This window comes from Lynx canadensis, chromosome A1 (assembly GCF_007474595.2).
Source record: "Lynx canadensis isolate LIC74 chromosome A1, mLynCan4.pri.v2, whole genome shotgun sequence".
Classification (NCBI taxonomy): Eukaryota; Metazoa; Chordata; class Mammalia; order Carnivora; family Felidae; genus Lynx; species Lynx canadensis.
In genome coordinates, this window is record NC_044303.2 from 179,671,623 (window position 1) to 179,687,546 (window position 15,924).

Below are 15,924 nucleotides of genomic sequence, written 5' to 3' on the forward strand. Positions count from 1 at the left end.
GCTAGTGGGAATATGAAACACACATTTTAAATTTTAAATACAGAATTACTATAATCCAAAACACAAGTGCCTTGCAGGACAATGTACACTCTTTTTGAACTCAGAGCCCTTCACTTCTGTCAGGGCCTGTGTAATTAACACAGGAATTAATGAATCTATCACTTCCCACTGAGCTGCTCAATGTAGGTACCACTAATTGGTCACAGCTCCCTGTGCAGCTACACCTCTAAATGCAGCCTCAGTGTCCTCCTCAACACAAGTCCAGGCAGCCACCACCAATCCATCCTTGTGACATGTGACACCAGCCCTCCTCACCATGTGTCAGCACACTACCTGGCATGCCAGAATTTTCAGTAAAATGCTTGCAGAATGTCTGGGCTACACACTGGCAATAAACCCTGCATATGGCAAGCTCTCCTGCTCTCTCCCAGTCCACCTTCCTCCTATTCTCCCCTTTGCTCACTAGCCACACTAGTCTTCTTTAACTTTCTCGGAAACTTCAAGCTCTTTCTTATTCAAGAATACATGCTCAGATTTTCCCTCCATAAAGGACTTTTCCTTTTATCCCTTGCATGGCTGGTTCATTAGCCTCCTTCACAGGTCAGTTGGAATTTCACTTCTTCAACGCTGTGAGGTGATCCCAACATTAGACAAAGAAACTAAGGCACAGAGGCTGTCATTTGCCCAAGGTCATGTAGATAATTAGTTACTGGGATTCTTCACCATTACGTTATACCACATGTCTTAACTACTCGCTTATTTCCCTCATTGGTGTTTAATACGGTTTGCAATTAGTTGGTGTATTTCCTTGCTTTTTATTTTATCTCCCTCAGTACTAGATGAGGGCAGAATGAGGGGTGAACTACATCTGTCTTGTTCACTGCAGTGTCCTAGCATAAAACTTGGCCAAATAGTAAGACTCAAAAATATTTATTGAATCAATCAATGAACTGGACTGAACTGAATGAGCTGCATTAGCAGAGTAGATCTGAGTGACAGAGAGGCTAGTTTGGAGACTTGAAGGACGGGCGACCATCTGGGCCTCATAACAAAGTCCTTTTTAATTTTCCATCCACCCCAAAGACACAATTAGCAGCAAGCCCAACAACTGAGAAATATATTATTTCCTATTAAGGAAACAAATTCCACTTTGAGGTGACACTGCCTCGGGTGCATTTGAAGTAGATCACCAAGTGTGCCCAGCCACCCTGATTCGGTTCACCATCCCTGACAATGACGTCAGCTTGAATCTCACCCCTCTGGCGAACCAGACCTTTTATTATCTTGCATGTTCATATTTAGTTACAGGGGATTTGCAAACACATTTCCTAAATCTACATATTTATTCAGTAAACTGATCTCTCACCCAAGTCATTCTCTGAGGAACTGTCAGCCGCGGCATTTGACAGGAACAGCCATTTTTTGCACGAAGGCAAGGATTCTGCCAGCAAGCTAGGCTTCTAGATGTCTAAGGAGGAGTTAACAAGAAAAGGAAATACTGCTTCAACCTGGACGAATGAATATCTTGTGTCATCCATGGCTTTTCCCTTAACTATCTACAGCACAGATAGTCTTGTTCTGCAAAATGAAGCCATTTAAAGGGACAATGAAAGCAGACAGGCCCAGTGTTTTACACTTTGCTGTGAGCCAAGTAAGAGATCGGCACCCAATAGAAGCAGTTTACTCAGCCTCTGAAGGATCAGCAGGGAGAAGCCAGTCCAGCATTACACCCGGGCAAAGGACAATCCACAGTGTAGGTAATTCACATGAAGATGATGGGAAATCGACAACACCTCAAAGCCCTGATCCCTCTGCCTCTTTAGGGCCTCCAACTGGATATTAGGAAAGATGCGACGCTCTGGGGAAGGGCTGGCTATTTCACCGAAGACCTCCTCACTGAAAAATATCTTGCCTCTGATCAGTTTTCGGTCCCCATGACTTTGCTATAGCATGTGAATATTGCTGATACTGCCTCCTTGAAATGCTCTCTTTCCTGACTCCTGGAATGCCAGTCTTCCTGTTTCCCTTCCTATGTCCCTGATCAGCCTTCCCTGGAAGGACTGGCCCCTCCTCCATCCCTTCAACCTGCTAATCTCCTGGGTTTCATCCTGAATTTTATAGCATTGCTCACCTTGTGCTATAGCTTCAAATACCTCTTTGGATCAATTTCTACCACAACTATATTTCTATTCTTTACTCTCCTGAACTCCAGATTTGTATCTAACTGCCTGCTGTACATTTCTATCGGGCTATGCCAATAAACACCTCAAAATTTATCAAAATACACCATTTTCCACCAGAACTTCTCCTACCCTGTATTCATCATGCTGATGAGCAATGTCTAATCAAATAGGCCATAAAGTTCAACCACAGATAAGCTGATCTGGCCCTTTCCTCCAACTCCACTTCCACACACATTCAGTAAGTGTTGGCAATTCTGTCATTCACACACCCGTATCTTCTTCCTCCCCTTCTCCAGCCCCACTGTGACTGCCTTAGTTCAAGTCTTCTTGCCTGGATCCCTGCAACCCCTTCATGATTAACCTCCTGACATCCCTCCTCTACACCACCTTCCACACACTCACCTTTCTTCCTCAGTGATCTTTCTAAAAGGTGAATCTAAATCATGTAAGTCCCCTGCTTTAGAGCTTCAATGGCTCCCACTGCCAAAAGCAGGGGTTTCTAAACTGCACGATGAGAAACCAATTAAAGCGTGATTCTCAACAGATGCTTATTTATTTATGAATTATAACCAAGTGTTATTCTAAGTCAACTGTTCATAAAGTTTAATTTCTCCCTCTTGGAACAAAATAAAGAAATGTTCGTCTTTCTACCTGATCCCAGCAGATGAGTCTGTGCACCCACTGGGGTGCTCACTCTGTGCTCTGAAGATGGAGGGCAGCATTAATGATGATTGTCCCTGGGGGATGACATTAGATGACTCCATCTGGCATTCAAGGTGTCCGCAGTCGAGCTACCTGTCCAGATGCAGCATCCCCACTCTTCCACCAGCACAGCTTTGCCACCAGCCACTCTTCCCCACAAACGTGCTGTCCATGGCCACAGCACAGCACAAAGAACCTAGGATTCCATGTCATATCCTTCCCTGCCGATGTCGAGCTGTGTGACCTAGAGTCCCTTTCTATATCTTTCCGGGCCTCAAGCTCCGTTTCTGTGAAATAAACATCATAATATCTATACTTTGCAGGGTTGCCGTGAATAGTAAGTGAGGCAGAGTAAAAAGGACACAGGGCCAAGCACAGAGGAGAAGCTTCATAAGTGGTATCCTGAAGGTAACAGGAACAATTAGAAGTTCTGTTCCACATGCCATTCCCTCTACTTGGAACTCGTGATTCTTATCCCCAGACCCGCCATGGGCTAATTTCTTGAATACCTTTCAATGTTTAGTTTAAAGTGTCACCTCCTCTGAGAATTACTGATCCTCCTGAGGTGGGGTTTGTCATTTAAACCCGTCTGCGTCCTGAGCCTTAGTTGCCTCATACCGTTGACCACTGCTCATGCCAGGGAGCTGGGATTTGCTTGCTGGGATGCATATCACTCACGCCCACTGGGCTGCTGCTACTTAAGGAAGCCTCTCTTATTAATTTCAGAGTCCCCAGCACTTAAAGTGCCTAGCACATAACAGGTGCTCAGTGAATGTGGGCTAATATTTTTATATGCAAAGGAAAAAGAGGGCTGTTTAAGATGCATGCATATGCACAATTTCATGTTACAATGACGGCTACTTACTTCATGGTTTACAAAGTGCTTCCCCGTGTTTGTAATAAACAGGCTGTTAGCTCCCCCTCAGCACTGTAGCCACTCACAAAATAGATAATAAATTAAAGAGAAGTAACTGTTTGACAATATCCCTTTGATGACAGTTTTCTCTTCCACTCTGATCTGATGCCAAGTTAATGTTATCATAAAATAATTCCATTAACTGCAATTGTGCAGTTTACTGAACCATTACTGTCATCAAAAAGTTAAATTATATTCAAAACCGAAAACAGAGGCTTACATAGGAATAAATGGCATCAACATGCAAATAAATTATATGCAGGAGAAATAGGAATAGCAATGTGACGGGCACTCCAGCCCAGGCTCGGCATAAACAGATGATTACATTTAAATATTTATTCATACATGAACAATGAAAACAAATCACACTGGCAAGTGCCTTCGAGTTAAATTCGTATTTGTTTAAAAAGGCAGAGGCTTATGTATTCCCTCTGACTACAGGCTACATTGAGCATGCCTGAGCTTTATTTAGACAGTCTTACTGCCTAACATATGCATGACCAGGAGGGTGAACTAGTATATAATATTTACATAAGAAGAAACTGAACTAGTGGGAAGGCAAGGCAGGGACGTGAGAGGGAAGATGCACAGAATAAAGCAAGATGCAAAATAAAAAGCAAAAGAGAGCATCAGAAAACATCTGATCACCTGATGCTGAAGGCAAGCAGAGAACGGGCAATGATGTCTGGCCCTGGATGAATTGAGCCAGACTGAGGGTGTCCACTGGAGGTAAGCACCATGCTCCTTTGACGCCTATGCTGATGGAGCGGATGCTCCAGTGCAGGCAATTGGCACTGTGCACCCCGTGGCCATCCTTCCTGGCTCCCAGATGAGGGGCTGGGGAGTAGGAACACTCCCGAGATGTTATGGCTCCTATCAGGACGTTGAGTACATTTCTCTTTCCCTGTCTAGTGACTCCTTCAAGGAGTGTGAGCTTACCTGGCCTGGCCCTATGTCAGCTTTTCTTTCTTCATTCCTTGAGAGGATATGAAGGTAAAGTCATGGTTGCCTGGACACCTTTGCCACAACAGCAAGGAATCCTTTCCTGACAACTTCTGCTCCAAGTCATTTTTTTCCTACTGAAATCCTACCATATTTAGGGATGACAGTACCTAAACTTGAGCATCCTCATGCCTCTCCACAGCCCTGATGATGATACCCAGCAAGTCCCCCCTTCCAGGAGCAGCTGTCGTCACTCAGGACAGCTCCCCATCCTGGCCAACCATACTTTACACTTGCATGGCCCCCAACAAAGTTCTGGTTCTTAAATTTGCTTAATTAGATGAGGTAGAATGTGAAGCCTTACTCTGCTAATTCTTAGCTGTGTGACCTTTTTAAGTTTGAATCAAAACCTCAGTTTCCTTATCTATGAAAGGGGGACAGAAAAGGCATCCCATCTCACATTGAACGAGTGCCAGTACCTGCCATGTGCTGTTCTCAGCACTTTGACAGTATGAACTAGTCAAAGACGGGAGCTTGGGAGCTGCCATTCTAGCAGGGAGATGGCAGTAAACAAAAGCATACTTAATTACTGTACAGTCCGTTAACATGTGATTAGCTCTATGGGGAGGGGGAAAAAGACCACAAACAGAGTGACAGGGAGGGGAATCCAAAGTGCTGGGGCAGGAGTTGCAGTTTTCAATAGAGTAGGGAAAGAGACATGTGAGTGAGGATGTGAGAAAAGAGAGGGAGTGAGCGAGCAGATATCAGGGGGAGGTGTCCAGGCCCTGAGTCAGGAGCCTGGGCCACAGCAAAGAGGCCTGTGTGGCTGGCACAGAGTGAGTGAAGAGAAGGAGGAGATGAAGTGGGGAGATGAGGTTCTCCATAGGATTTTTGCAAAGACTAATGGAGGGAACAAGTGAAATGCGCTTAGCAGATAATAATAACCATGGCTGCTTGCTATGTGACAGGCACTGTGCTAAATGCCTGACATCCATTAACTTATTTAGCCTGCACCACAACCCTGCGAGGGTTTGTACATACATGCAAGGACACTGAGCTTTAGGCAGACGAAATAATCTGCCTACGGTCATAAACATCACTAAATGGTAGCAGCAGGATTCCAATGCGGAATTCAAACCCAAGTAGCTAGCTCCAGAGTCTATGCCTTTAACTTGAACTAAGTGCCTCTCCTAAGCAAAGGGGGTTGGGAGGAGGGAGGGGAGGAGGGATGTAGAGATACAAGAGCATCCCAGGAGACTGGGAGCATACAGAGAGGGAGGAGAAAGCAAGAAGTGAATAAGTAGGTCCTGAAGGGGAGCAGGAGGCATGAAACAAAAGCAAAGACAGGCAGTGCAAACAGGGAGCAGAGAGCTGGGTACATGGCTGCTAGGGCCCACAGGGCTTGACCACACACACAGCAGACATAAGCAGGGGCCAGCCAATGGGCCAGCAACAGACCAAGGTGAATTCACAGGGCCATAAAAATCATACATTGTGATCCTCAAAAAGCAGACACCTGGGAAAGAGATCCCTTCCTCCTTAAAAACAAACAAACAAACAAACAAACAAAAACAGCAAGACAGCTTTAGGATAGCATGAACAGTAAGCCAAACTCTGAGCATGGATCAAGACACCATTTATTAACTTAAATCTGAGTTTTTGAAATAAACACTCCTGCTGTCTTGCCCCGGTAAAAACATGGTAACAGGTAACGTTTGTTACGTTTATGAAATGAAGTACTGGATGCTACATGGAGAAATTTGTACATGTAATCTCACTTCATCCTCAAAACACTAAGAGCTGGTTTATCCCCATTTATGGATAAGGAAACTGAGGCTCAGAGAGGGTAGGTCACTCACTAAGCTGGGTACAGGGACAAACATATGACTCCCTCCCAGGTCTGTCTCGTGGGAACACTGGCCATCACTGAGCCAACATTGACCAGTACAACATGAACATAATCATTAGCCCACATTGCCCCCTGAACTCTAGCCTATGGCAGCATCACGATTTGGAAGGAACACAGGTAAGTGGGAACGAATCCCTCTGTAGCGCCATGCTCTGGGTTTTCTCTGTCTTAGAGAGTCATCCTTACAGAAACACCACAGCCTTACTTCTATGTGCCTGGCCAGCAGGAACGGAAGCTATTCAGTGCCCATTATGTGATTCAGGGAAGCACAGGCTACTTTGGACTCTGAGTAATTCCACAGCTCAGAAATCTTGGGGATCAGCTCAGCTGCTTGTCTGAGCTTCAGGATAAAAGGCACTGCGAGGAATTTTATGAAGAAGCTCAACGCCTAGAAGATAATCACTTCCACTCTTTCTGAATGTTTCTCACTATGCTCTGTGTCTCCCAGAAGCTCAGTCATTCCAGAAAAGCCTAAAGGATATTGGTCATATTGATGGCAACTGAACATATTTTGGACACATTTCCCACGATTTAGGAGTTTCCCATATTTTTAAGCCTGCCTCCCTCTAGCAAAAACTTGAACCTGCTCTGCCAGCTTCCACTGCAACTATGGCACAGGTATATGCACAGACACCTGCCCCAGACTTTGGCTCAGGAGCCAGTGACATAAGGAGAGAGGACAGGAAAATCACATTATTTGGCTATGTGATAGAAATAAATAATCCTTAAAAAACCCAATCTTTTTCAACAACTTCTCTTCCTCCCTTACCCAACTGCAATCCTGCATATTGATACAGTTTAATTCCTAGCCCTTGCAAACATTCGTGTGCAGTATGTGCAAAGAAAAATGGCAAGGGAATAGCTAATGGGAGCTAGATTAGCTGAAATTATGCACATGAGACAAAAAGACAAAGAATAATAGGAAAAAGAAACACAATATCAGACACAATAAGTCCCCGAAGCAATAATTATATTATGATTTCTCACCAGCTGGTTTAGAAATTTCAAACCTTCTATTTTCTAGTTTCCTAAGTAAAATGCCCTCCTAGTTTGGGGAAATACCTCCATCACTTCCCAATGTCCTTGACGCCACCCTAGAGAGGAAACCATTGATAAACATTCTAAAATGAACAAGACACAGGAAAGCTACCTTCCCTCACCATGAGGCCCTAGAACTTCTTTGCAGGTCAGCCTACACTTTGTTCATGAGAAAGGATTCAAGATTAGGCCTGGATTATCTTAGAGACATCTCTTCTAACCAAATGCATTGTCTTAGCCCTCAAAATGCATCTTGTGCAATAGGCATTTGATCAGTATCAATGATGTTCTATATGCTATGCTGAATTAACAGAGCACCTCACTCCTTAAGAAGCCAAAAGTCACTGGGGCGCCTGGGTGGCTCAGTTGGTTGAGCATCTGACTTCGGCTCAGATGATGATCTCAAGGCTCATGAGTTCGAGCCCCAAGTCAGGCTCTGTGTTGACAGCTCAGAGCCTAGGGTCTGCTTCGGATTCTGTGTCCCTCTCTCTCTCTTCCCCTCCCTCACTCATGCTCTCTCTCTCTCTCTCTCTCTCTCTCTCTTTCTCTCAAGAATAAATAAAACATAAAAAAAAACATTAAAAAAAAAAGAAGAAGCCCAAAGTCACTTACAGTTCCAGCAGCACTGAAGAAGGAAGAGGCCTTCCTAAAGAAGAAATAAGTGTCTCAAAAACACAACTAACCTTACACCTAAAGGAGCTAGAAAAAGTAGAGCAAATAAAGGCCAAAACCAGCAGAATAAGTGAAATAATAAAGATTAGAGCAAAAATCAATGATATCAAAATTTAAAGAAAAACATTAGAACAGATCAACAAAAATTAGAGCTGATTCTTTGAAAGAATTAACAAAATTGATAAACCCCCTAGCCAGATTTATCAAAAGAAGAAGAAGAAGAAGAAGAAGAAGAAGAAGAAGAAGAAGAAAAGAAAAAAGAAAGAAAAAAAGGAAAGGACCAAAATAAATAGAGTCACAAATTAAAGAGGGAAAATCACAACCAACACTGCAAAAATACAAACAATAATAAGAGAATATTATGAACAAAATTGCCAACAAATTGGGCAATCTGGAAGAAATGGATGTTCCTAGAAACATAAAAACTACCAAAACTGAAATATGAAGAAATAGAAAATTTGAACAGACCCATAACCAGTAAAGAAATTCAATCAGTAATCAAAGATCTCCCAACAAACATGAATCTAGGGCCAATGGCTTCCCATAGGAATTCTACCAAGCATTTAAAGAAGAGTTAATACTAATTCTTCTCAAACTGTTCCAAAAAACAGAAATGGAAGGAAAACTTCCAAACTCATTCCATTAGGTCAGCATTACCTTGATTCCAAAACCAGACAAAGACCCTACTAAAGAGGAGAATTACAGACTAATTTCCTTGATGAACATGGATGCAAAAATTCTTAACAAGATACTAGCAAGTCTAATTCAATAGCACATTAAAAAAATTATTCACCATGATCAAGGGGGATTTATTTCTGGGCTTCATGGCTGGTTCAATATTCACTAATCAACCAATGTGATACATCACATTAATTTTAAAAAAAAGGATAAGAACCACATGATCCTCTCAAGAGATGTAGAAAAAGCATTTGACAAAACACAGTATCCTTCTTTGGTAAAAACCTCCAAGAAAGTAGAGATAGAAGGTACATACCTCAACATAATAAAGGCCATATATGAAAGACCCACAGCTAATATCATCCTCAATGCGGAAAAACTGAGAGCTTTCCCCCTACTGTCAGGAACACAACAGGGATGTCCACTCTCACCATCGTTGTTCAATAGAGTACTGGAAGTCCTACCCTCAGCAATCAGACAACAAAAAGAAATAAAAGGCATCCAAATTGGCAAGGAAGAGGTCAAACTTTAACTCTTTACAGATGAAATGATACTCTATGTGGAAACCTGAAACACTTCACCAAAAAAATGCTAGAACTGATACATAATTTCAGCAAAGTCACAGGATATAAAAATCAACATACAGAAATCAGTTGCATTTCTATACACTAATAATGAAGCTGCTGAAAGAGAAATCAAGAAATTGGTCCCATTTACAATTGCACCAAAAACCATAAGATATCTAGGAATAAACCTAACCAAAGAGGATAAAGATCTGTACACTGAAAACTATAATAAGCTTATGAAAGAAATTGAAGAAGACACAAGAAATGGAAAAACAAACATTCCATGCTCATGGATTGGAAGGACAAATATTGTTAAAATGTCGATACTACCCAAAGCAATCTACACATTCAATGTAATCCTTATCAAAATAACACCACATTCTTCACAGAGCTAGAACAAAAAATTATAAAATTTGTATGGAACCAGAAAAGACCCCAAATAGCCAAAGTAATGTTGGAAAAAATACCAAAGCTGGAAGCATCGCAATCCCGGACTTCAAGCTTTATTACAAAGCTGTAATCATCAAGACATATGATACTGGCACAAAAACAGACACATAGATCAACAGAACAGAATAGAGAACCCACAAGTGGACCCACAAATATATGGCCAACTAATCTTCAACAAAGCAGGAAAGAATATCCAATGGAATAAAGACAGTCTCTTCAGCAAATGGTGTTGGGAAATCTGGACAGCAACATGCAAAGAATGCAACTGGACCACTTTCTTACATCACATACAAAATAAATTCAAAATGATTAAAGACCCAAATGTGACTCAGGAAACCATCAAAATCCTAAAGAAGAAAACAGGCACCAATCTCTTTGACATCAGCTGTAGCAACTTCTTACTAGACATGTCTCCAGAGACAAAGAAAACAAAAGAAAAAATGAACTGTTGGGACATCATCAATATAAAAATCTTCTTCACAGCAAAGTAAACAATCAACAAAACTCTAGGCAGCCTATGAAATGGGAGAAGATATTTGCAAATGACATATCAGATAAAGGGTTAGTATCCAAATTCTATAGAGAACTAATCAAACTCAACACCCAAAAAACAAATAATCCAGTGAAGAAATGGGCAGAAGACATGAATACACATTTTTCCAAAGAAGACATCCAGATGGCTAACAGACACATGAAAAGACTCTCAACATAACTCATAATCAGGGAAATACAAATTAAAACCACTATGAGATACTACCTCACACCTGTCAGAATAGCTAAAATTAACAACTCAGGAAATAACAGATGTTGGTGAGGATGTAGAGAAAAGGGAACCCTTTTGCACTATTGGTGGGAATGTAAACTGGTACAGCCACTCTGGAAAACAGTATGGAGGTTCCTCAAAAAACTAAAAATAGAGCTACCCTATGAACCAACAATTGTATTACTAGGTATTTATCCAAAGGATACAAAAATGCTGATTCGAAGGGGCACATGTAACCCAATGTTTATAGCAGCACTATCAGTAAGAGCCAAATTATGGAACAAGCCCAAATGTCCATGGACTGATGAACAGATAAAGAAGATATGGAAAACTACTCAGCCATCAAAAAGAATGAAATCTTGCCATTTGCAACAACGTGGATGGAACTAGAATGTATTATGCTAAACAAAATAAGTCAGTCAAAGAAAGACAAATATCATATGATTTCACTCATATGTGTAATTTAAGAAACACAATAGATGAACATAGGAGAAGGGAAGGAAAAATAAGAAAAACAGAGGGAGGAAAACTATAAGAGACTCTTAAATACAGAGAACCAATTGACGATTGCTGGAGGGGAGTTGGGTGATGGGCATCAAGGAGGGCACTTGTTGGGATGAGCAATGGGTATTACATGTCAGTGATGAATCACTAAATTCTACTCCTGAAACTGTTACTACACTATATGTTAACTAACTTGGATTTAAATTATAAATAAATAAATAAATAAATAAATAAATAAATAAATAAAATGTAAAGTTTGCATCAATTCTAAAAGGGAAAAACATAGACTTGAAAAAGAATCTTAAAAAAAGAAGAATGCACATGACATATGTTTTGTGACATGGTACAAGACAGTCATCTCTTTCTATTCTCACCTGAAATCTCAAAGAATGTTTCAGGACAATCCGAAATGATTCACATTTCAGATGCCTTGTTGAGTATGAAACTTTTGTAGCCCATCAATTGTCATGATCAAAATGATGACAACAGACTTCTACTGTCTTTTGGGAAGCCATCTCTCCAATTAAGTCTATACAATAAGTGGGTGACCCGACCCATGGCTCCAGAGGTACACATGAGACCACAAACACATAATCTGCATATTCATTTCCTTGGTCATACTGTTTCCTTAGCACATGATCAAAGATAGTTCTTGGCACAGGATTTTACTGGAACAACAAAGAACTTACAGTTGTTTAAATTAGAATACGAACCTAAGGCTTCCAGTGGCTTTAACATTTAAAAACTTGCCTCAGAAGGTAACCAACAAAAAGAAAGCAGAGGCAAGATCTAGAGAGACAGGGACTATCCTGATGGCATTCGGTATCTTGATCCAGCCACACCTGAGGCCAACTGCCCTCTGGGTTTTTAAAAAATGTGAAATAAAATAAAGTCCTACTCTTCCTAAATCAGTTTAAGTTGAATGTTCTTCATCTGCCCTGATGAGAATCCAGACAATACATTCCACGTATGTTTTTTCTTACCTCCCATCACACACAACCAACCTGATCGTACACACAACCACAACCAATCCCCTGCCTAGCTTTACCTTCCTTATAGCCAGGATGAACATAAACCATTCTTTTGCAGGTTGCATTTGAATGCCTCCATCTCTGAAGCCCTTCAAAAGAGCAGCTAACCTCTGTAACACTGTTCATCAAACATCAAATCTCTTAGGTGTTCTAACATGTCAGCTCAATTGTTGGCTACTAGGATCTCAAGGACAGATAGATCAACTGCAAATACCAGCTCATCTGTCATGCACAACTTGCTAGAGCCAAATAACTGTCAAACTCCCCAAGTTCTGCTCTCTCCACTCCCGGTACCTCTATCATTGAGGATTCCTGGAAAGTTTTCACCATATCTCAAATCAAATGAAGAATTATAGATGAAATACAGAAGAGCCTCAAATCACAAATCAAGTCCATTGGATGAAACATAACTCTATAACATGTGAAGATTTATATTTTTCCCCGAATGAGCTTAGAGGGAACAATTATAACCTATTCATAACTCTCTGTGTTGGATTTTTAAGTTGTTTTTGATCAATGGCTGGTTGTAATTTTATAAAAGAATCTCTCCGATGACACAAACACTGTTGTATCCCAGAGGAACTGCAGAACTAATCAATCACTCTTACATAACAAGCACTCACTGTGAAAATAATGTCCTCGACCGAACAATGAACTTGAACACATATTCCAAAGCTTTCAGAGTTCGTAGGATCGGCTCACATTGCTCCCCTCTGCTGGAGGTATCCAAGTAAGTCTTCAGCACCGTCATCAATTTCCTGAATAAGGGATTATATTTTGAAAATACATCTCTTTCTAACTCACAGCATGGTGATTAGTTTGCTCAGTAAATTATAAAGCATTCAATCAAAGGTTAAAGGTGGTGGTACAGCTAAGCTTACTCACTCGTTTACAGCCATAAAAATAACTCTGCTTAAAATATATGTATTTAATACAGGGAGTACATTAGTATTTCCTGCCCATAAAAAGCCAGCAAAGGAAAAACTAGTGAGGCAAAACATCTTTTGACTGGGAAAGCTAGTCATAATCAGGATATGAGTGGAAATAATGGTGGTGATAACGTTCTTTTCAGCATTTGCTTCCTATAAAATAAACTTCTGGTATTATCATGGAATTCCCTTACTGAGAAACTTTCCATGTTTCTTCATTACCAGTGAAGTAGACTTCAAATTATTTGGCCTAAACTTCAAGGCCCTTTGGAAAACTGGTCTCTCCCAACCTCTCCAGCATCACCTCCTATCTGTAACCATCAGTTCCCTGTGTCCAAGCTATGATGGGCTACTTGGGATGTGCACTTTCTCTTCTCTAGCCTCTGAATCCCAGTGTCTACCTCAAGTCCTGCTCAATAAATGCTGGCTGACCGACTGAATGAATGAATGCTTTCATGTACTGCTACCACAATAAAATATTCATTCTAACCTATGGGTTTGCACATTTTTATTTAATTCAAATAATCTATCACGGACTAGGTCTTATCAGAAAGGGAGAACTCACACAGCCTGATACAAAAGGAAAATACTCAAGATCCTTGTGCCCTGGGCATCCTGGCAGGGCAAGCAGGAGATGGACAAGAAACTCCCATATGTACAGTAACTTACTTGTAAGCCAAGGTGGCACTGAAATGCTGTTGAATGTAAGCCTCCAGAACAGTGTTGAAGTGCTGGAATTTCCGGTCAGCAATGAGTCCTATTATGTAGATCTGAAGAAGATTCAAGGAATCAGGGTTTGGGGGTCAGACCCAAGGCAGGAAGCCATAGTCACATGGCATAATTAAATCTCCAGCAAAATTATTTTGCCCAGGAATTAACTCACTAATATATTGTTAGTCCTTTTCATTATGGTAGTATCTCTCCTAAAAGGCATTTCATGAAGTGTATTACAGGGTGTTATAGGATAAAAGGGCTTCATGGCCAGGTAAGTTTGACAGATTTCAGGATATCATTGTTAGACTGTCGTCTTTACTTCAGGGTTTTTTGGAGACTTTAACATATCTACATGCATTGTGAATCTCTGAGAGGGTCATACAATGTCTAGCACTTCTTACAGGTTACCTTTCCAGAAGCCCTCTGGGAAGCACTGGATTAAGTCACAGTTGTTTCCAAGTAACCTCTTTAAAATGTAAATGTCACTGACACAAGCAGTTAATGCACTAAGACTTCATTGGTCACTGATACCCTAGTGTGAATATGACACTAAGAAAACATGAGTTGGGACACAGAGGAGGAACAGATCATTTGGGAAGATGTTAGAGGAAGGACTGGGATTGTGTGCTACCATAAAATGTTCTGGGTGGGCAGGAGGATGTAATGATGCTGGGAATTTGGAAACTATGAGAAAGAAGAAGGTAGGAAACATTTTGGGTGCTTCATAACCTGGCCAAAACAAGCTCCCGGCATTCATGGAAAGCTGAAGCCATTATTCATGGCATCTAGCTTCATGTACTTGCAACCAGTACTAATATGACATCAACATTTAAAATTCCCCTTTAACTCATCCTACCATGCTTTCAAATGAACTAGAAACAAACACAAACTCCCCAAATCCTCAGCTGCTCATTCATTGCTCTAATTGCCAAAAGTTACAGTGCCTCCAAAAAAATTCATGAAAGGGACACAGGGGACACAAGTTCTCAGTGTTCTCACAGTGAGACACACACTAATGTCTAATGTCACTAAACACCGGTCCCTTCTTTCTTACCAATGCATCGAAGACGAGGATGTCGTACTCATTACTTTGAGAATGCTCCATCATGATATTGAAGAGGGCGTCCAGAGTATCCTGGAGAAACTGGACAAAGTAATGAAGGTCACATTAGAAGAGTGAAGAAATTTCACTCCTCAGTGTATCCCTAAGGGAATGAGAGTACACATCCAAGACGTGCTGCCTTCAAAAGGTCCAGGGAGTTTTCTTCACAAGAGCCAGAACTTGGAGCAACCCAATTGCCAATCAACAGCATGAATGAATATATGACAGTGTTTTAATAATACAGAATACTCCATAGTAATAAAAAAGAGCAAACTACTTCTACATTCAACAACAAGGATAACCCTCATGAGAACTGTGTAGAGTATGATAAGTCAGACACAACAATGTACAATATTCATTACTCTATTTTTATGAAATTCAAGAACAGGCAAAAAAAATCTATGATGGCAGTCAGTATAAGGGAGGTTGAGAAGGAGTAAGAGAGAGTCTACTTCAATGCCAAAAATGTTCTGTATCTTGATCTAGACGGTGTGTATATCAGTATGTACGTGTGTAAAAATACAGTGAACTGTACTCTTAGGGTGTGTATATATTTTAATAACATTTTTTTTAGAAAAATAAAAATATAATGCAAAGGTAGAGACAATGTAATTCCCTCCTCGATGCTTCTCCAAGCTGTCCAAACATGATAGACCTTATGAAAGGATGTCTGGAGAATTTTCCTTCTACTGCTGAATCAGGTAGGTGGATCAATGGTGCACATTTAAAGCACTGATCTGAAAATTCTACCTTTGCTTCTCCATGTATGGAAAATTAACTAAAATCTGATACTCTTCCTTCCTAGGAAATGGGTCAATATTTCCT

General features: G+C 40.9%; 1 protein-coding gene across 1 annotated transcript in view; it reads right to left on the reverse strand.

Moving 5' to 3' along the window:
• DOCK2 (dedicator of cytokinesis 2) overlaps positions 1–15,924 on the reverse strand; it is a 417,962-nt gene that overhangs the window by 325,010 nt on the left and 77,028 nt on the right. The window contains 3 exon segments of the mRNA XM_030327773.1: positions 12,978–13,112; positions 13,953–14,053; positions 15,052–15,141. Of these exon segments, the coding sequence (XP_030183633.1) occupies positions 12,978–13,112; positions 13,953–14,053; positions 15,052–15,141 (326 nt within the window).